Raw genomic sequence first — 21,580 nt, 5'->3', positions numbered from 1 at the left:
TAAATGAGATGACATAAAAAAGATGATTCGATGATCCAACTCATTAGTATTACCCTATTTGATTCATTACTAGGTCCATGATTCAATTAGTGGGATCAAACATTTGTTCATTTACACACATTTCAAATTGAGTTTGAACAGTGAATTAATTAGGAGTTAGAACAATTATCTGCTACGGACTGCAGCACAAGCAAATACTGTGTACACTCACACAGTTAAATGATCATCTAGTATTTGTGTGAAATATAATATATTAAGTTATAATATTTAATTTCTTTCCACACTTTCTGAGATGGGATCGCTATAATTTGCAGGAAGGGTAAGTCGTTCCTTTTAATGTTACCGTCTAAATGAAAATACAAATTACGAATAAATGTGTTCCATCTCCAAGAAATACAAATGCATTGTGAATAGATATCAACAATGCAACCAGCCATCTCTTAAATAAAACAGACAAAAATAGGGTAGGTAAAATTTAGATTTTGTTTCATCTAATTATTGCATCAAGTAAAGTTGATGCAATACAAACAGCCTAATAAATGTGACAGTTACTCTCTTATCTGACACATCTATGCGGAATATTCTGCTCATTTGCAGTAAATGTGCTTAATATTCACATGTTTTCACACACACACAATTTCAAATGCTCACTGAGATTACAGCATATTTAGCCAGATGAACATGGCACCACACACACCAATTAATTTAAAAAAAAACAAATAAAAGTAACTACAACTAAAAAGCAAGTACTTTGACTTTTTCAAGGATAACATCCCATCTCAAGTGCACAAAATAATATATTCTCGCCCGAGGACAATGTGAAATACCCCCCCCCCCCTCCAAGACACACACACACACACACACACACACACACACACACACACACACACACACACACACACACACACACACACACACACACACACACACACACACACACACACACACACACACACACACACACACACACACACACCTATAGTGCGCTTCAACTTAGTTGACGCTCTGACGCCGACACGGACACCTGTCCCAACAGGCAACTTGCCTCAACATCCCTATACAGCCAAATGAACCACGGGGAGTTAAACTGGAGATGCTTATGCCATGTGTGTTGTGTGAGTCCTTTCCCACTTACCGTACAGCTTGCTGGGAGTGCCCTCTCTGTCCGTGGCCTCGGAGGACAGGAGCAGGGGCTCATCGTTGAGATCGCTGTCTGAGTTGGCCGCTTTGTCGTCCGCCCGGAGTTCTGCCGCGCTCATCTCGCTGCGCAGGGAGAGCAGCGGCTTGCTCAGCTGCCCTGTAATCATCGGATCCCGGGGAGGGAGCTGCCGGAGGGAGAGAGAGCCCAGGTGGTTGGTGCGGGAGGGGGGTATAAAAAAAGAGGGGAAAAAGAAACACCCTGGTTAGAGACGCCGCGCCTCTCACCGTATCACTCTCACTGGCTGCTTCTGTCTCCCTGCCCTTTTCACTCACTCTCACTCTCTCTACCCCTAGCTTCTTCTCTCCCCTCTATCGCTCACTCATCACTCTCTGCCTCCCCCCTCTTCTCGCCCTCCCTCCCTCCCTCTCCGGCTGTTTCTTTTTTATCTGGGGCTGCTGGTGCTGATGCTACTGTAGCTGCTGCCTGCTGCTGAAGAGCTGTTACAGATCGCATGGCTTTGCCATTATACCCCGACAGCCTTAAAGGTGATACAGGTAGATATCTCTCCAAGGGCTCATTATGACATGACACGTGTGTGTCACATCTTCAGTAAACAGTGCACTGACACTATATGGGCTGGGGGCGCGGGGGGGGCACCAGGATATAAGACCTCACCGAGGGAGAGTAAGAAAAGTAGACAGAAGACTAAGAATGTGCATGGTAATTGGATAATTTTGCATTGAATTGTCTTCACTAAATGTTAAGTCGAGGGTGACATCGTGCATTGCAGATTGAGGCAACAGGAGCTGAAGGCCTCTATTTACAGTTGAAGCTAGAGGTTTGTTCACGATAGCTGAGCTACAAAATATACTTCAGTCAACATTGACGATACAAAAGGAAGATAATACATTTTGTATAGTGACATTTAACAATTTAACAGAAACCCCTTTAGAAAACATGCTGTTTGGGAGTAGATAAGAACTCTTTAAATAACACTCTTTCAAATAAAAGATAAAATAAAATGAACTGAATTAGACAAATACAATTATGCCACGTCAATATACCAAAAACAAGGAAGCTTCAACACCAGCCAATACAATTATACAGACATTTTTAAACAGATTTCTTTATGAACCTTAAGTTAAAGACAACAATTTGTTGAAAAACTAATTCCACATAATACAGAGTAGTATAGCCTTACCTAAACAGAGCTCCAGAGAATAACAGAAAGAAAGAGGAATTTCAGAATGTCCAAAAAGAAATCAGTCACCAGCTAAAGCATGCCCACCACAGTGCAGGGACCAGCTGGTTCATACTTGCTATTACAGAGTGAGTAGTATATAGTAGTCACCTAGACCTTCATGTATCTGAACTGCTTACTGGAGATTCTAACCAGAAAGTCCCCTCCAAAGACAAGCACTGGAGACGTCACCTCCTCTTCTCTCTTTACCTCCCTCTATCCTCCTCTCTCTCTCCCCCCTGCACTCTCTCTCTCTCTCTCTCTCTCCCTCCCTTGTGTCTTCTGAGCGGAGAGTTCCTCAGACAGTGTTCAGCCCCCCAGGCTTTCAGGCATATACAGACAAAGAGCAGCAGGATGGTTTAAGGAGGAGGGCAAAAAACAAAAAAAACTCTCTCTTTATGCTTCCTTATTTATGAACCTGGTTTCAGCCTAAATAACATCTGAGTGGAAGGACAGGTGACCCCGGCATGTAGGACAACGGATGGAGCGTGAGGGGTACCCCCCCCCCCCCCCTCCTCCACCCCTATCAGGGTGGTCGATGGGGTTGCTTGCCCAGAGGGGCCTTTTGAATGCGTTCGTCAGGGGAAGCGGGGGCCTCTTTGATATGACACATGATAATCTATGAAAATGTTAATCAATAGGAATAGTTTAAGCTGTCATCGGAATAAAAATAAGAACGTGACCCCGGACAGGTCAATACTACGTGTATATACGCCCGGTAACAATGTTGCGAGTCATCAAGGGCTTCATTTGTGGAGCACTTAAAAGAAAAAATGGGAAAATGGGACACTGCGCATCAATGCACCCCTCTCTGCCCGGCGAGGTAAACACATTTTCCCCTCTGTCTGAGACGGGGGGCCATACTCTGCATGCATTTAGGTCCACCCCCCCACTGCCCCCCCGCCCACCCCCCCACCCCATTCCCATCTACTACCGCCTTCCCTTTGAGCCGCTTGATAGGTCCACTGGAGGGCAAAATTAATACCTAATTGAATCTTGCAGTCATCAAAATAATCAATAGTTTTTTATTATTTATTCTTCACAGTCTGTTGGCTGTTTGAAAGCTCAGAGGGACAGCCGAGAGAGAGAGAGAGAGAGAGAGAGAGAGAGAGAGAGAGAGAGAGAGAGAGAGAGAGAGCAGGGGCAGCTCTGAAATTTTCTACCGTTTCACAATGTAATTTTCACTGGGGCATGAGTTTGCGAGACCTGTGGAAAAAAACAAAATGAGAACGGTGGCTTTTGTATGGCGGGTGGGTGGTTGAGGGGAAAAATACAGAAAAAGATGGGAATATTTGCCCCAACAGCTTCAATAAAAAATAGAATAAAGAAGCCTGCACTGACACGTTAGAGGGGGGGGGGGGTCTTTTCTGTCCATCCTTCCATCTTTTTCCTTTTCCTCTTTTCTCCTTATTTCATCATATCAGGAGTGTGGCGGCAGTGCTCTAATGCTGGCATTTCTCTTCCTGACAGACTCCAAACAAGTGCTGGGAATGAGATCAGAGCTCTAATCTTCCCCGGCCTCAGAGGCAAGGAGGATAGGATACGTAACATATCCCATTTTCTAACACCGTTAATTACCTCATTTCAAAACAACGAGCTGGTTGTTTGGCTGTAGTAACGTGTGTGTGTGTGTGTGTGCAGTCGAGACTGTGTGTTAATGATTTCACGTTTGAGAAGGAAGGTAGTTACAGCGGTTGGTTTGATTATTGTAAAAAAGCACAACTGTATTTACCGTATGTTATACAAAGAATAACGAATCAGTCAGCATACTACGGTTCTAGTGCATAATTAATTTGATGATTGCATAGAACTACTACACTAGTGTAACATGATTAACCCATTTAACCAAATTGAATATTATAGTAATGTATAGTAATTAATGGTCTCTTTAACTTCATCTATATATATATATATATTTTTTTTTTATCCCACGATTTTGTAACCCATTTTTCACCCCTGTGTCAATTATCTAATGTGATCCTGGGCTCTACACGCCCTCCACCAACCTGGGGAGAGCAACGGACTTGAACTCATGCTTCCTTCATGCATGAGTGTCCAAGTTGCTCCTTTACACCTGACAGGGGGGAGTTTCCCTGGTTGGACGTAGCGCGTGGAAGGAACACGTTATTTCAACCAGTTCCTTTCCCCTCCATCGGGCTGGCCAGGGGGAGGCAGTTTAGAGACCAGGATTGATTATTGTAAAAAAGCACAACTCTATTTACCGTACGTTACCAAGAATAACGAATCAGCATACTACGGTTCAAGTGCATAATTCATTTGATGATTGCATAGAACTACTACACCAGTGTAACATGATTAACCCATTTAACCACATGGTTTATAATTAGTAATGTATAATTAATGGTCTCTTTAACTTCATCTATATTTTTTTGAAGAAAAATAATAATATGTTGGATTATACCAGCAATACATTGTTGGTTGTATTTTAAGTGCTAAGTAAGGGATGTGGTGTACCTTTGTTAGGTACACCACATTAGGTGTACCTTTGTTAAAGTCAATCACACAGGGCTCACATGCAGCCGGACAGGTTTGAATCTGGCCCGAGGCCCTTCGCTGCATGTCCTCCTCCATCTCTCTCGCCTGCCATTTCCCATCTCTCTCCCATCCTAAATAAAAGAAAGAATAGAAAGAAAAACTTAATCACACAACCTGTGAATGTGTGTGTGTGTGTGTGTGTGTGTGTGTGTGTGTGTGTGTGTGTGTGTGTGCACGTGTTGTGTGAGGTGTGTGTGTACACACGCAGGATGTTAGGAGGTAGAGAAGGTGTAAAGGTAGAAACGAAATGAATGAGGAAGAGTTTCTAGGGCCCATATATACCATTCCATCCTTGTTCCCTCAAGCCTCATTACTTAGTTCCGTGCCAGTGCTGTGCTCTGTAAACAGCAGATCTACAAGCTCAAAACGCATCACAAACCCATTGTAACCCATTGTGACCCGTTGTGAGCTTATATATATCTTCTTTTTGTGGCATGCAACACCAACGGACAACCAAGTATAAATCCGGCTTTACACTGCAGGCCACACACAGTGCAGGATCAGGGACAGCCACTTGATTCCCCCCCCCCCCCCCCCCCCTCCTACCATCACTGCAGAGAGAATCATAAGTGGTAAGCAGAGACTCAAAAGTGCTCATCAGATATCCATGCTAATAGCTAATGTGCTTACCACCACTATCCCTGGAGTGTGCCCCAGGCTAGGAGTTTCAATCACTCTGACCACATGCTCCGTTTTGACACTCAAGGCTTCTCCGGTCAATGGGGGGAGGGGGTCGAAAAATCAATAATTATAATCATTTTCATAATGTTGCTTAACCGTACTCAGAATGATTAGCAGCATAGTCATTGGGGACTTCTTGTGCCGACAGCAGGATATTAAATTTATATTAAGAATACACGGACACCACAAGACTGATACCCTCTCTAAAGGGAAATAATTATGTCGGAAATATAATCTACCCAAAAGAAAGCCAGATGAGTTATGTCAGGCTGATAATTCCGACTTTCGATATTTTCCTAAAACTTTAACTATTGCTTAGTTGTCAGATAACTCAATGCAAACATAAGCAATTATATAAACACATACAGTATACAACACTACAGTTACAGTATATGCTGGGTTTTAATTTACAATTGTCCTTCTTTTGTCAAGGATGTAGTGTGAAATTAATGTTAGTGTCTTTGAAAATGTATTAAACTTCATTAAAAATGACTGTTTCACTAGAGATAATGAAACAGTGTGTCCTAAATTTGACCAGTGTATAATTTGGCGGTGGCAACTGTGGCAAATCTGTATGGATCTAATCTAACTACTTTATTTGATGTTTGTTCTTAACTGTTTCTTGTTTTTAATTTTCATCCCACGATTTTGAAACCCATTTTTTTCCACTTAGTGTCAATTATCTAATGTAATCCTGGGCGCTACACTTCCTCTGCCAACCTGGGTGGGCAGCAGACTTGCTTCCTTCTATGCATGAGGAGTCCAAGCTGCTTATTTTCACCTGACAGGGGGGAATTTCGCAAGCCAGAAAGGGGGGGGTGATACGAACGTTTCTTGTCACAATGTTATGCTGCCCACACGGGCAGATGCAAAAGATACAAAGATGCTAAGCTACACAGAGTCACATACACTGTATTTGTGGTCGTTAAGCAGCAGGAGGACGTTTGTTAGCAGCTCAACCACTGAAACCAAAACAAATGTCCAACACAGATAAAATGTATTACTCCCCTATACTGCTGCAGGTTCCGTGCATGTGTAGTGTGTGTGTGTGTGTGTGTGTGTGTGTGTGTGTGTGTGTGTGTGTGTGTGTGTGTGTGTGTGTGTGTGTGTGTGTGTGTGTGTGTGTGTGTGTGTCAGTGTTTTGTGTAACTTCTGGGAGTGCTGCCGGAAGTCGTATATGTAACATAGAAACTCGTGGGGCACGTGGTGGCCAATGGAAAGACGGGATGTAGTGTTGCCAGGTCCGCGTATTGTAAGTGAGTGATAGTGTGTGTAAGTAGGCTGTAGAAAGTCAGGGTTTGCGGGCTTGTTTTCATAGACGTGGCAACAATGGTGGCGGCGGAGCCAATGGAAAGACGGGCTGCAGTGTTGCCAGGTCCACGAATTGTAAGCGAGTTGTAGTGTGTGTAAGTAGCGTGTTGTGTGTGTGTGTGTGTCTGTGTGTGTGTGTGTGTGTGTGTGTGCCTGCCTGTGACAGGCTTGAGTTAGCGTCACTGCACGTTTGCATAGTAAGTGTGCGACCTTCGGTCGCAACAATATAACTTACAATTGGGGTGATTGTTCTCCCTGGTCTTCTTGTGAGACATTTAGATCACGTCAAAGGTCATGTCTCACCTAGACACAGGATCTGAAACGAATTTTGACCTGATGTTCAAGATTCAATTCATCCTCTGAGCTAGCAGGCAGGCTCTATTAGCTCAATGGTAAAACAAATTCAGGAAACCAGGTTCAAATCCGGGGTAGAAGAGGTCAGGAAAGTTACAGTTATAATTCCATTCAAAACCAGAACCCTCTATCCTGGGCAGATGCAAAGTTGGCATGGGAGCAGGACAGGACATGGGTATAGACTAGAGATTCCAGATTCCATCTTTTTTGGATTGAGTGTACCTAGTATTTTTCATTTTGTATTAGACATGGTCTTATTCAGTTCAAGGTTTTTCATCAGAGAAAAACACTCAAACACTCAAAGGAGACATTGGCTAAAATGTATCTAAAGTACTTCAAGTGCCCAAGATGTACTAGATGTACTAGATGTACTAGCCACAGCCCCGCAACTGTGGGACATACCGTATGGTCTGGTCCTGTCAATCTTTGACAGATATCTGGAACCAACATTCTCACATATTTTCAATATGATAATTAATCCCAATCCATATACAACCATCTTCGGGGTACTCCCCACCGAATATAAGCCTTCAAAACATCTGTCAAACGCTATAGTCTTCGCTCCACTCCATAATTTGATGTATCATCCTTACTAATTGGAAATCTATAACACCTTCCTTCCTCATGTGGTTCTAGATTGAGGTTTGCTGCCCCCCATCTGAAAAACTATACATTTTAACCAAAGGGATAATCTTATCTTATTTATTTTGTATCTCTTACAGGTGCACCAATATATTATCTGCGTCAATAGCTTCTACATCGTTCCTACTGTGTTAGCCCATAGGCCTGATGTTCCAACACCACACATCTAATGTGGTATGGAAGATGATGATTTGTCTCCCCCTTAGGGTTATGAAACATACTGTTCCATTTTGTCATCATCGGACAGAATGACCCAGAGAGCATGTACAGTACTGTATAGGACTAACAGGAGGAGGATGTCAAAACAAATCATCCAGTATAGAAGGGTATATTTGTCACATCAGAAATTCATTCCTGAAGAAGATCCAAGTGATCGAAACGTTGAATTAATAAACCAGTGGAGCTGAGTTTTCCTTACCAGTGTTGCGTTATTTCTTTCTTTCTGTACTGCCGTTTGTCCAGCACCTGGGCTAGAGTGGATGACTTGCACTATTTAAGTAACTATAGACTGCAGCTAATTTGTTTCAGAATCTAAGTCGAATTTATTGGTATATCAGCGACATCAGAAACAAAAGAATTGGTCGAGCCAGTAAAAATGTTATGCTTTTAGCGGCTAAAAGAACGTCATAAAACATTACACTTTACTGTAATATATAGGCAACATTTATGACCTGTTAATGTGATAAAGTGTTATGAGTCTCCACCGACACAAAAGGCCCAAACACTCCCCAGTGGATGTCTGGTGGTTCAGGGGAGGCTGAGGACTATCAAAGCAGTGTATTAAAAGCAGCTCTTTGAAGCTTGTAAACCACGGAGCACAGCAGGTCCACATGGCAAATAGAAGCCTCTGATTGGTCTGGCGTGTGTGCGCGGTGCGCGCGTGTGACTGTGTGTTCGCACATGCGTGCGTGCGTGCGTGTGTGCGTGTGCGTGCTTTGGTATAGATTGATTCACGGGGCTGACATTCTGAAGCATCAAAGACTTCAGAGGTGTGCTAATCTGACTCCTCCTAAGAGGGCAACAACGGTTGTTTTTATTATTTTTTCCTCTTATTTCTTCTCTGAAATGCTGCTTCTTACCTTTAACAGAGTCAGACAAGCAGCCGATCACAGAAGACCGAGCTAATCATCTGTTCCTACAGGTACAGGTATGAAAGGGATTGCTGCAAATGCACTGATAGTCTGATACTTTATTTAGATATGAATACATTATGCAGAGAAATTTGATAGAGGAAAATAGTGAGAGCCAGGAAGAGAAAAGGGGAGAAGAGAGAGAGAGAGAGAGAGAGAGAGAGAGAGAGAGAGAGAGAGAGAGAGAGTGTCACACCATGGTAACACTGGCATTAAGCAGTGTTGGAATGGGACATTTACTCAAGTACTGTACTTGAGTTTAGTACAACTTTGAGTTACTTTTACATTACTTGATTATTACCCTTTTTCAATACTTAAATACTTCTACTCCACTGTCCACTGTCTCAGAGGGTATCAGGTACCGTCGCCCATAATCCATCTCGCCCTCGTTTCTTTCCCAGCCGACCACTCGGTGCGCCGGTTCTTGTATTCTTTATTTTGTTTAACTGAGAATAAGGTTAGAAATAAGTTTAGGGTTAGGCGTAGTTTTCCTGGGGTTACGTTTAGGAATAGGGTTAGGTTTAGGCATAGTTTTACTGGGGTTAAGGTTAGGAATAAGGTTAGGTTTAACCGTTTAAGCATCATTTACTACGGTTACTTAACTTACTTTAGGAATACCAGACTGAGCAGTTCCGCCGGCTGTACGCCTGGGGCGAGTTGGTAAATGGACGACTCGTTTGGTATTGTCTCAGAGGCAGGCTACTGTAATTTACTTACTTACTTACAGATTTGTATGATTAATAGAAAACCTCTTATTCAGCTATTAAAAAATAGCCGATCTGAGCTTTTGGATCTGGTATTTTAGAAAGAAATGTAAATATCTTCAAACTAATGTATTTGTTACATTGAATCTTGGTACTTTAAGTACAAGCTACATTTTGATGCCAATACTTAAAACACAAAAATGTAATACAGGATTTATTTTATTTTGTAACTGATTATTTCTAAATTTCTATTTCTACAACCACTTGGTATTAAGAAAAAGGGACATGACAGACGCTCACCTGACCTCATACAGCACCCTGTGGTTCTCCTCAAAGTCAGTGCCTCCTCAGAATCCCCTGAGAGTGACCTACAAACACACACAACCATGCACGCACACACACATGCACGCACACACTCACGCACACACGCACGCACACACACAGGGAAGCTGTGAAAATCTGATTTCCCAAAAAGGATCAGTAATTCTCTATGAGGGTGGAAGCTGCGGTCGATAAATCATTGCTAAGTAGATTGTAGGTAAAAGTTATTCCCCGTTGGTGTCTTTGCATTTAGGAATTCTTCTGTGGATGGATGTGGCTCACTTGTGACATGTTCAATCAACAAAAGGCATAGCCTACCACCATCATACCTTTAGAATTCATCTGCAATATAGCCAGAAATGGGTATGATGACAGATACAAGAAGAGTGGACACTAAAGGCCTATTCATCATACTCCAGATTTAGGTGATAAGGTGACCACCTTGATGGTTGCTTTCCTTATCCTGTTCGCTATGTAAAGCTGTCATCATATAGAACACTTTAATTACAGATGTGACTACATATTTTACAACTCTCTGTTAAAACAGAGCGTTGTGTTTGTGTGAGCGTCATGTTGTAGTTTTCGGTGGTCACCTTATCACCAAGAGTGCATGGGCACCTCAAAGTAGGTAGTAGTTAGTTTGTCCAAAATGTCCAAAAACGCCCAGTGGGACGTGCCTTGAGGACCTCCCTATAGGGAGATGCCCGAGAGGCATCCTAACCAGATACCTGAACCACCTAAGCTGGCTCCTTTCCAGGCGAAGAAGCCTGGCGAAGAAGCCTACTCCGAGTCTCTCTCGCGAGACTGAACTTCTCACCCTCTCTCTAAGGGAGATACCAGACAGCCACCCGTCGAAGAAAACTCATTTTGGCCGCTTATTCGCAACCTTATTCTTTCGGTCATGACCCACACTTCATGACCATAGGTGAGAGTAGGAACGGAGATTGCTCGGTAGACAGAGAGCTTTGCTTTCTGGCTCAACTCTCTTTTCGTCACAACAGTGCGGTACAGCGACTGCAATACCGCCCCTGCCGCTCCGATTCTCTGGCTGTTTCCATATTGCTGTTGCATTTTGTAAATTGTAACATTTTGGAACAAATAGACAATTTTAGACACTTTTCCTTATAGTGCCCATGCATTCTTCCTGTTATGGATTTAATTGATTGATTGAATTTTTTATTTCACAGTATGCAGAATGGGTACATTTCAAATGAAAGCACAAGTCATGAAGTCAATAGGCCTACAAAAACTGTTACTGTGGATGACGGGCATCGGACATGACGTTAGCAGAACATTTCATCTACACAATAATTATTCTCATGGTCGCCTGTCGCGGTAACAAGACAACTCACCCTTTTTGCACCTCCAAGTGAGTTGTCCGGACATCTCACCCCGAAAGTCCGGACAACTCACCAGACATCTCACCCCGGTGAGATGTCTTCACTTTCGGGGGTGAGTTGTCTTCACTTCCGGGGCGAGTTGTCTGACTGAATATGTACCCTTTGAGCTATTTTATATACTGAATATTTCACAAGAATATAACACAAGAGTCAAATGTACGGTCAAATGTAATGTGTGTGTGTGTGTGTGTGTGTGTGTGTGTGTGTGTGTGTGTGTGTGTGTGTGTGTGTGTGTGTGTGTGTGTGTGTGTGTGTGTGTGTGTGTGTGTGTGTGTGTGTCACACAAACATTCTAAGTATCAACCATTACTTGGAAGTAAAACTGTGTTGGCAACTTGGCCATAGATATGTTACCTGGATCCCTCCTAATTTGTTTACTCAAGATAGTTAGAACCGAAATTGAATTACTGTAATGGGTATAGGCCTACCACGGAAAGTACAGACAACTCACCCCGCAATGTCAGAAAGTGAAGACAACTCACCGGGGTGAGTTGTCCGGACTTTCAGGGTGAGCTGTCCGTCTTTTCCCTTTACCAACTCGCCCAACTTACCCCAGCGGAAAGTACAGACAACTCACCCCGCCATGTCAGAAAGTGAAGACAACAGTATTCCCTGTCGCCATGGCGGTGATGAAGACCGCTGTTCACATTGCATCATGGAAGGACATGTCAATTTTGTTTCTCTGCAAAAATGTCAACAATAAACAAAGTCCTCTCTGTCCTACAAAGCCAAAGTCCAGTAGCAAAAAAATACTGATAAATGGGTTTTCAAGTAGCCTACGGGTCGGCCAAATGAGATATTGGCATCACGCATGTAATATTACACTATTGTTTGTCCCCCAAACCAAACCGGGATACACACAAATAAGTCGGGCAGGTGTGCACGTGTGCCCAAAAACGTACTGCATTGGCTTTGTAGGGCAGAACATGTCTAGTGTCTAGCTAGCTTAGCTTATGAATAGTTTATTTTCCGTCATTATTATTATCTAATACATAATACCTCATTATCATAGATCTTCGTCTTCATAGTCTCGTTTCAAGTGCCAGTTTGTGGCGCGCGTGCCTTTAGTCACAGAAAACTCCATTACCCACAACACCCCGCGCCGGTTCTTGTGTCATGTGATTTTGCCATAGAGTATATGGATTTTGCTCATGACAGTGGAGAATGGAGATCTGGATATATCGTCAACAATGCGCACTTTAACTGTGGTATATAATAACTATAGGTAGTTACAGACGCACATAGAGATGCCTACGACTGCTTATTAAGATACGTACTTAATACACACATACACTCAAATAAACAATACTAAACAATGGCGGAAGTGGAAGATCTGCAGGTAAGCAAAAATGATGTTATGATGCTAAGGTTAGCTGGATCTGGGCGTATTTACTACATTTACTACTGTTATGAACTCAAATACATATAATATTATAATTATTAAATAGGAATAATTATAATATTAGATGTATTTGAGTTCATAACAGCTTCTATTCACAATTTCGTTGAGGTACCCTCGCTGTCAATGTTGCATTTCTAAGGAAAGCGGATGCAGGATGCTCTTGATATTTTGTTTTGTGTATGTTTACATGCCCCCTCACGTGACTGTTATTTTTCCATGCATCCTTTTCGTAGTGTCCAAGTGTATTCGTTTTAAAACAGCACAACACCACTATAGTCTCATCTTTTTGTTTTTGAGGGTCGCTCCTATGTCCAGCTTTGAGTGTTCGTGTAAACGCAGACAATGTCCTATTAAACACAAACATTGAATGCCATTGACAATGAATGGCCAGTTCTGAGTGTTTGTGCAAACACAAACATTGAATGCCATTGACAATGAATGGACAGTTTTGAGTGTTTGTGCAAACACGAACATTGAATGCCATTGACAATTAATGGCCAGTTTTGAGTGTTTGTGCAAACACGAACATTGAATGCCATTGACAATTAATGGCCAGTTTTGAGTGTTTGTGCAAACACGAACATTGAATGCCATTGACAATTAATGGCCAGTTTTGAGTGTTTGTGCAAACACGAACATTGAATGCCATTGACAATGAATGGCCAGTTTTGAGTGTTTGTATAAACACAAACATTGTGTAAACTGTTTAATTTGTTTACGGTAAACACAATACCTCATTATCATTCATGATAATGAGGTATATGATGATGGTGAGGACGCAAATTCGGTAAACACAAACATTGAAGATGAAGGTGAGGATGCAAATTCTCATTGGCCGGAATGAAATGATGTATGATGATAAGAGCGCCCATCACTTTCACACGGTTGTAATTTCTCTACATATAAACAGCAATATATATATATAACACTATTGCTGCTTACTGTCTTCTTCATACAGAGCAGGAAATCCAGTGAAGAATTCACAGATGATTCTGAGGTAAGAAACGCCTCTGGTTTTCTCTTTGAAGAGTTTTCTTAATTATCTTACAAGGAAAGATGGGGAAAAAGCTTTTATTCAGAGGAACTTCCAAATATATAACTGAAATAAAAGCATCAGTTCTAAATCCCAAGAGTTTTGAGGGAGGGACTGTAGCTAAAATCTAAAATGACAGTTTTCCCGATTTTAATCGATCCACGGTAGGGCACATTTCTTTCTACTGTTTCTGAGACTCTTGTTGAGAAATAGCGATTTTTATTTTTTTATTTTTTTATTTTTTATAATGAAGTTATTCCCCAGAAGTACCAAGAAATTGCATCAGCATTATAGTGATGTAGAAATGCATCAACAGCAACATATTGTCCATGTCAGGGTTGTCAAGCATGGATGATTTTGAATTGGAGCAGAGCTTGCTTGCTCAAAAAGGGCTGTAATACATATCCAACCTCTATTGACAACTGGTTGATCCCACAAGGATCTCTTTGTCAGGTGTTGAGAGTTGTGTCAGGCACTCATGAATTACAGATAGCTTTCCTGGATCCATCAAGTATTATATGATTGAGCTCTAGCGTGTGTTACAGTACTCGTCCCGTGATTCTGGAAATCTCCTGTAGGCTAAATAAATTATAGCATCGCACGTTTGGCAAGGTAGTAGGAACAGAGACTTGTCTTCTTACTTACGAGTCAATGTGTTGAATGGAATGTCAGAGTTAAGACTATTGTACATAGACAGTTGTACTTGTGTCAAGAAGAACTAAATCAGTTGTGAGGAGGAGGGGGGGGGGGGGGGGGGGGGTCAGAGGGAAAATCCCAGGCTAGTGTATAGAAAGAACTACTCATACATTTGTGTTTGTGTGCAAAGAATCCTCAGTAGCCTACTTTATCATCCCAAATACCCATGGGGAAACAAGCACTGAGGGATGTTACACTTACATCAGTGTACAACAAACGGTGTACCGTCCCCAAGTCCAGGACAGGTGTGCCTTGGGATTTTGTTACAACTTTCAAACTGACACCATTGAATCGGAAATAATGTTACATCAAAAATATATATATGTAATGGTATATACCGGTATATAATTTAATTTCTTTTCACATACATTTTCCAAAATAGTGAAAATACTATCTAGTACTGGGCACACAATACAACGTTTGTATTAAGAAGTGCATGTCTCCTCTGAGTGGCTGTAAACAGCTTATTATGTCGGCATAGCAACTGCTTCGACTGCTGTAATGCAGCTTGTCTTGTGCTTGCTGCTGATTGTTGTCACTATAGGTTGGCATTATTACTACTGAATAAAGGTAGTGTGGCTCAGTGTGTTTTGGGGCAAGCGTTCTTGTACCCGTATTCTTAGTTAGAAGTGTCTCGTTCAAGGACCCTTCTACACATAGACGAGGACTGGGAAGCAAACTGGTTCCAGGTGGTCCCCAGCTAAATGATGTAAAGTTGGTAACCAAATGGACCCTTATAGATCTTTAACTCTTGAGAGTGTAAAATGAAACCTAATTGACCCGTAAGGGTTGAATTATTGTTAAACATCTACATTACTTAATTTACAAGAAATTAGAGAATAAATAATTGTTATTTTGATCAACTTTTGCCTGTTCTGTTGTGTCTCCTATGGTATGGTACCACATCAATACAGTATGGAATTGTGGACAAAATCGTATCCAATGAAAACAAAACATTCTTTAATTTTGGCTAAATCTCAACAAATGGTGGTCTTGTGGCTCAAATGCCAGACAAATAATCAGTGTTGATATGACAAATGTTGAAAACCACTGAATTAAGCTACCAAGTTTGTTGAGAAGAAGGAAGATGTTGGATAAGGACTCGTCTTCCTTGGTTCCTGAAACTAAAGGAAACAAAGTTGACAATTTATCTTGTGTCTAAATGTTATTTAGTGTTATTTTTGAATCTTGGTTTAGATTGTATATTGTTTTTCTGTGCACAGGAATTATTGCTCAGTCTGCAGCCAACATCTAGGCAAAATATCTACTGTTCAAAATCAGGCACAACAAGGCAACTCTAAACAAAGCAAAGATAAACTTGCAGAAAATGGCAAAAGTTTTTAAATGGGTAGCTAGCTTCTCTACGGGGATAAAGTTTGCCTTTTTATTGTTTCGGTACACCTCTGAAAGCCATGACAAATGTCCTCGCGTCGGAAATGTCACAACCAGAATACACAGGAAATAGCCTAGATATACCATTGTTGAATGGGGTAGGATTGTTTTTGAAAATAACATTTTCTTCACGCTATTCCCCCCCCCCCCCACACCTTCCACCCAGTATAGCACATAATGGCAGACAATGTTTTGAGTTGATGCATCCTCTGGGCGGCCACAGACTGTACAGCATTGGTTATAAACTGAATTATGAGAAATATTCAGGCTGTGACCGGCTGCAAATGTGAGCTTGCAATACAGCAGCATAGTAGAAATGCCCTGAGTTTGGTACATATGAGAAGACCAAATTGATGTTTCTCTCACTGGGGATGGATAGTCTTATAGGATTAATCATTTATTGTCCATATTTCTTTCTGCATGATGTTTCCTGACATGTCGTCGTGCATGCAAAGACCCCTAAATATGTGCATTTTGCTACAGAGTCACAAGTGACAATACAGCAGTCGTTCTCAATCTTTTCAGGTCGCAACCCCCCAAAATGATCATATTAGAACTGGGGAACCCCCCCATCCTAACAAGCACTTGTAGGAGTTGGGGGGGTAACCCTAACCCAATGTAGGAGTTGAGGCATTCAATTTAGTTTGTATCGGTTCTACAGATAAATATTGTGGAAAATAGCCAATCTACAAGATCAGCTATTTTTGCAATTTTCGCCCCTCTTATATTATTTGACAATTTGGCCGACCAGTGTTTGACTAGGTTTTACAGTATAGTGTGATGATTTGGTTCCATTTGTAAACTTGAAAAGGATTGAGAAGCACTGATTGGAATTATATATTATACCGTTTCTTCTGTTGTAAGGAGGAGGACAGCGAGGAGGAGCCAAAGTTGAAATACGAGAGGCTGTCCAATGGGGTGACCGAGATTCTTCAGAAGGATGCAGCCAGCTGCATGACTGTCCATGACAAGGTAAAGGTCATAGCACTCAACTCCCACAAGGACATTCTGCCTCAAACACACACCCGCGTTTCACATTGTAGTTTATTTACATGTTTTTGAGCGATGTCCCATTCAGAGTCAGTTTGCATCCATCCCCTTGGTTCAGATTCGAAAGGCAGGTCATTCTCTTTTCCCACCATCCCTCTGCCTGCGTCCCCCTGGGATAAAGTACTGTTCTCCATTTCCCCTAGCTGCCATCTTTTTTTGTCTCCTGTCCTCTGCTTTTGAAGGGGGATTTGTTTTCAGGGGACACCTGTTATACCATCTTAATCACCATCGGGCATAGCAGACACTTTCCCTCATGATTTATTTATTTTGTATTTATTTGCATAGATATATATATATATATATTTATACAGTATGCACCTAGACACTGCACTGGCCACTGCTGTTGGTTGGAGCATAATGGACCCTTCTCTAAACCCCACCCCAAAAACGATTGTCCAATGCTAGCTTAGCAACCGTCACTAAACTGTCATATGGTCTGGCAACGTCTGGCAAGCTTCCTTCACCTGTCATAGCTGTCAATGTTATTTCGCCCGCACACACAAACAATTTAGGCATTTAGCAGATGCTCTTAATCCAGAGCGACTTACATTAAGCAATAACAAAAAGCATGGCAATAAATCACATGCATAAAAAGTTAGTTATCATGAAACATGCGTAAGCTAAGAACGTAACAGTGGAGTATCTATATAATGAGACTATATAAACTATACTAGTATACTATATACATATGTACTATAAAGTGCTATGACTACATAAAATGCAATTCTAGTGCTGTCTACGTAACATGCTATAAGCCTGTATAAAATGCTATCTAAGTCTACATAAAGTCCTATCTAAGAGTCTAGGGCAAGTGCTACGGGCCATGATGGAGTCTGAAAAGGTGGGTTTTCAGACTACGGCGGAAGATTGGGAGTGAGGCTGCAGTTCTGATTGTAATGGGAAGTGCATTCCGTAGTTTTGAGGCCGGAGGGGAGAAGAGTTTGGGACGTGTGGAGTGTTGTCCCGGCGTTTTTAGTGAAGGTACTCCCAGTTAACCTGCGTTGGCTGATCTGAGTGCGCGGGAGCGTTTGTAGGGTTCGATCATACTTGCAAGATATGGGGGAGCCATACCTTTGGTTGCTTTGAATGCCAGCATCAGAGTTTTGTATTCTGTGCGGGCAGTGACCAGGAGCCAATGGAGGGAGCGGAGAAGGGGGAGATGTGTGAGAATTACAAACAATTGGAATATTTGGCATGGTGTATCCTGAATCACTATTAGTTTTATAACCATGTTTAGGAACACTTGTGTAGTTTAGGCTGTTTGATAGGAAGACCCTTATGTAAACAAGTCTTAAGGTCCCTGCACACTGGCTGCGTTTTTCAGATTTTTTGCTGAGTTTTCCTGTCGGTTTTCTGAAAAACGTGTCCAGTGTGCAACCACCTTTAGTGCTTTTTATACTCTTAGCAGATTTTGAATTGACCTGTACCTTCCTTGAACTGTACCATTTCTACAAACTGTTAATAACATTTTCAATCAATCAATCAATCAATCAATCAATCAATCATGTGTTATGGAGACAGCCAGTAACTTCTAAAATCCAAGTTCCAAGTTCAACACACCAGAAATTCAGAATCACAGCCTGACTGTTTCGGATTCCACATGTTAAAGTACATTCATTAATTTTGTTGAATGGGTTGGATAGTCCTTGGTCTGGCAGCCTGGAGTGGGTGGGGCTTAGGGAAGGGTCCATTGTGGTTGTCATACTGGCAGGGGCAATCTGTGCCTCCTAATGCATGTACAGTATTGTATATCTATTCAAGCAGAAGGTCTCTCCACAATATATGATCCAGTAGAATCTATGTACATTGTCTCTTTATTTCTTGTACATTTGAGAATTCTTCCTCCCCTTTCTTTACATTTGAAATAAAACGTCTTTGAAATAATCGTTTTCATGTTATAAATGTTCTGATATTTTCAAACATTTAAAGAAATAGTGGAAATAGGTCTAATCTACAAGTTCAAAATGTATCGCAATGCGACACGTTTTGAGCTTGTAGATCGTCTATTTCTACTATTCATCTTTTTTGGTTGATAATAGTGTTAATGTTAACCCATTTAGACCTGAGGCTGACTCTAAAAATGCCTTCTAAATCCTGAACTAAGTTTACAAAATGACAAAAAAAAAAATGTTGCTATACGGTACATAGCAACATAGCAACAACATAGTTCCCAACTTCCCGGATTGAAAGGTAAAAACTCTAATAGGGGTTCCTTATTAAATCTATTCTGTTATGTCATGTCTGCCCTGTGCAATGTTCCAATGTTCAATGACAGAAATGCAATTCAATCGTTAATCACAATGATTGTGAGTGACAATTAATCGCTAAGCTAAATGTGATCATCCTGACAGCCATACACACACGAGAGACATCGTTGTACTGAAAGTTTTATTTAGTTTTATTTTTATTCTCGAAATTACACTTGAGTAATTAAACTGATTTGCAGTGTCGTTGAGTAATACAATATCATATAGAAAAACATCAGAAGATCAGGAAAAGAAAAACAAAAAGGTATACATGTGAAATTACATAGGTTTACAAATAAAAAGCTAAGACAAATTTCAGAACGATCTAAAAACATTTGCATATCGTGGGGGTCTGTTGATCTGACTATCTGTCTATCTTCTTTGAATGTCTGTCTGCATGTGTTCCTTCTGCCAGCACCCTGGATGGTCACCCCCAGCCAAGCCCATCTCACCCAACCCTACCCCTAACCCAACCCTACACCTGGAATCATTCTTGAACACACCACCACACCAGCCAGCCCCCCACACATTGCCTTATGCCGCCTCATATTTTAAGTGCCTGAATCGGAATTTCATTTGAACAATTCCATTCTGATAAATCCCTTTTAAAAAGTCGCTCCTTCTTGCAAGGTTGACCCCTTTTATTTATTTATTTTTCCAGGTTATTTTATTTGGGGGAGATTGCAGCGGCTCTGTCTGACATGCTCAGCTGTGCCTGTAAATATAAGCATTTCATTATAGACTGCACTGAAGCATGCTGGCCTCGCCGCACATGCACATGCTGGCCCTGGAAGGGAGGGGGATTAGGGCTGGTGGGAGGACTGGGGGGGCATGGGGCTGGGTGGAAGAACACACACTTAATCTAATGCCAAAAGCTTTGCCGTTTCTATAATTTTTTGTCCCAGTGGACTCCCTGCACACACACACACACACACACACACACACACACACACACACACACACACGCGCCTCTACTGAAGCACAAAACATGGAAACCAGTTGCTGCTCAGTAGAAATAATGGCCTTATGTTGCGGGCAGGGTAGGCCATTGGATTGCTGCTGCCAGCAGGGGAACAAGCCAGATGTACAGTGCATTTATTATGTTTAAGCATTTTAATTTGAGGAAAATACCATTTCACACTGTCTGCTTTAATAAATAGGGGTTTTTCCACTCCCTGTAATTTCACAGTTTTTGCTTTCAAGCCCTCACTCTTTTCCACCTCCCACCAGCTACAAGGCACTTAAAAAAAGAAGAATCTCATCCCCTGCCACAGTCTTCCACAGCACCAAGACTTCTCTTAAATCTTGAATTGTTTTTTCTGGCATGTCCAGCATTTATTTATTTTTTTCTCTTTTTCTCTTCTCTTTTTTTCTTTTCTTTTTTTTCCTTCTTTTTTCAGTTTCTGGCCCTGGGCACTCATTTTGGAAAGGTCTTCCTACTGGACATCCAAGGAAACGTAACTCAGAAGTTTGAAATTGTAAGTACTGATATTATATCAAGAACCATTTTTAAAGGGTCACTTCACCATTTTTACAAAAAGATATATGTTAACACCCCCAACGCCCAGGGGTATTTAGGACCATTAAATCAGGGCGCCCAGCGATTTGCAGCTTCAGGGCTTATTTCAAGGTGGCACGGCACCATCTTGGAAGTAGCTAGATGTAGCCAAAACACCTCCGAGGGCATTGACAACAACAAGCGATGGGCAGTCAAAAACTTGGTTAGAATTGGAAGCATTGATTTAGATCAAGAGTTATTCACGTTTTAAGATGGAACTTTTGATTAATCTCCGTCCTGGGCGCCGAGCGTAACTATTTGATACCTCAGACCTCAGTTTATGCCGTTCAGGGTAATGACGTTTAGAAGATTTAGAACACTTTCCTGGGGTCTTTATGTGTGTAATGTGGTTTTAGATATTTTAGATTTTCGCAGTGTCCATGATGTCCATAAGGAGGAGCAGTGCACCAAAGCATTATGGGAATTGTAGTCTAGGAATGTTCTAAATCTTCTAAATGTCATTAACATATAAGGGAAGTGTCCCTTTAAGATTGTTTTGCAAGCAGCATCTTTCGCAATATCGGTAGTCCCTATGTAATGGGCAGAAATTACATTGCGCTTTATAGAGGCCCCTTCAACATCCGATTCCAATTTGGGGTTCATTTGGACATTACACGTATTTGTTTTTGTGTGTATGTAAGAATTAGGCCCCACCCACTATTCTTTTTTCGGATCATGAGTTGAGTGAATGTTTGCATGCCTATTTTTTCCTAATGTATTCAAT

General features: G+C 41.5%; 2 protein-coding genes across 2 annotated transcripts in view; one reads left to right on the top strand and one right to left on the bottom strand.

Moving 5' to 3' along the window:
• pou6f2 (POU class 6 homeobox 2) overlaps window positions 1-10,112 on the bottom strand; it is a gene marked incomplete at its 3' end in the record, with an annotated part of 115,957 nt that extends 105,845 nt beyond the window's left edge. The window contains exons 1-3 of the mRNA XM_079489319.1: window positions 10,060-10,112; window positions 4,886-5,008; window positions 1,136-1,325 (exon numbers count right to left, since the gene is read on the bottom strand). Coding sequence (XP_079345445.1) covers window positions 1,136-1,307 — 172 coding nt within the window. The 5' untranslated portion in view covers window positions 1,308-1,325; window positions 4,886-5,008; window positions 10,060-10,112. The remainder of the gene's footprint in view (window positions 1-1,135; window positions 1,326-4,885; window positions 5,009-10,059) is intronic.
• A 2,491-nt stretch (window positions 10,113-12,603) lies between these two features.
• The window catches only part of vps41 (VPS41 subunit of HOPS complex), a 35,765-nt gene continuing 26,788 nt past the window's right edge, over window positions 12,604-21,580 (top strand). Inside the window, exons 1-4 of the mRNA XM_079489450.1 lie at window positions 12,604-12,818; window positions 13,840-13,878; window positions 16,867-16,974; window positions 20,699-20,776. Of these exons, the coding sequence (XP_079345576.1) occupies window positions 12,795-12,818; window positions 13,840-13,878; window positions 16,867-16,974; window positions 20,699-20,776 (249 nt within the window). The 5' untranslated portion in view covers window positions 12,604-12,794. The remainder of the gene's footprint in view (window positions 12,819-13,839; window positions 13,879-16,866; window positions 16,975-20,698; window positions 20,777-21,580) is intronic.

Source organism: Electrona antarctica, assembly GCF_951216825.1.
Source record: "Electrona antarctica genome assembly, chromosome: 20".
Classification (NCBI taxonomy): domain Eukaryota; kingdom Metazoa; phylum Chordata; class Actinopteri; order Myctophiformes; family Myctophidae; genus Electrona; species Electrona antarctica.
This window is presented reverse-complemented; position numbering and strand designations above follow the sequence as displayed.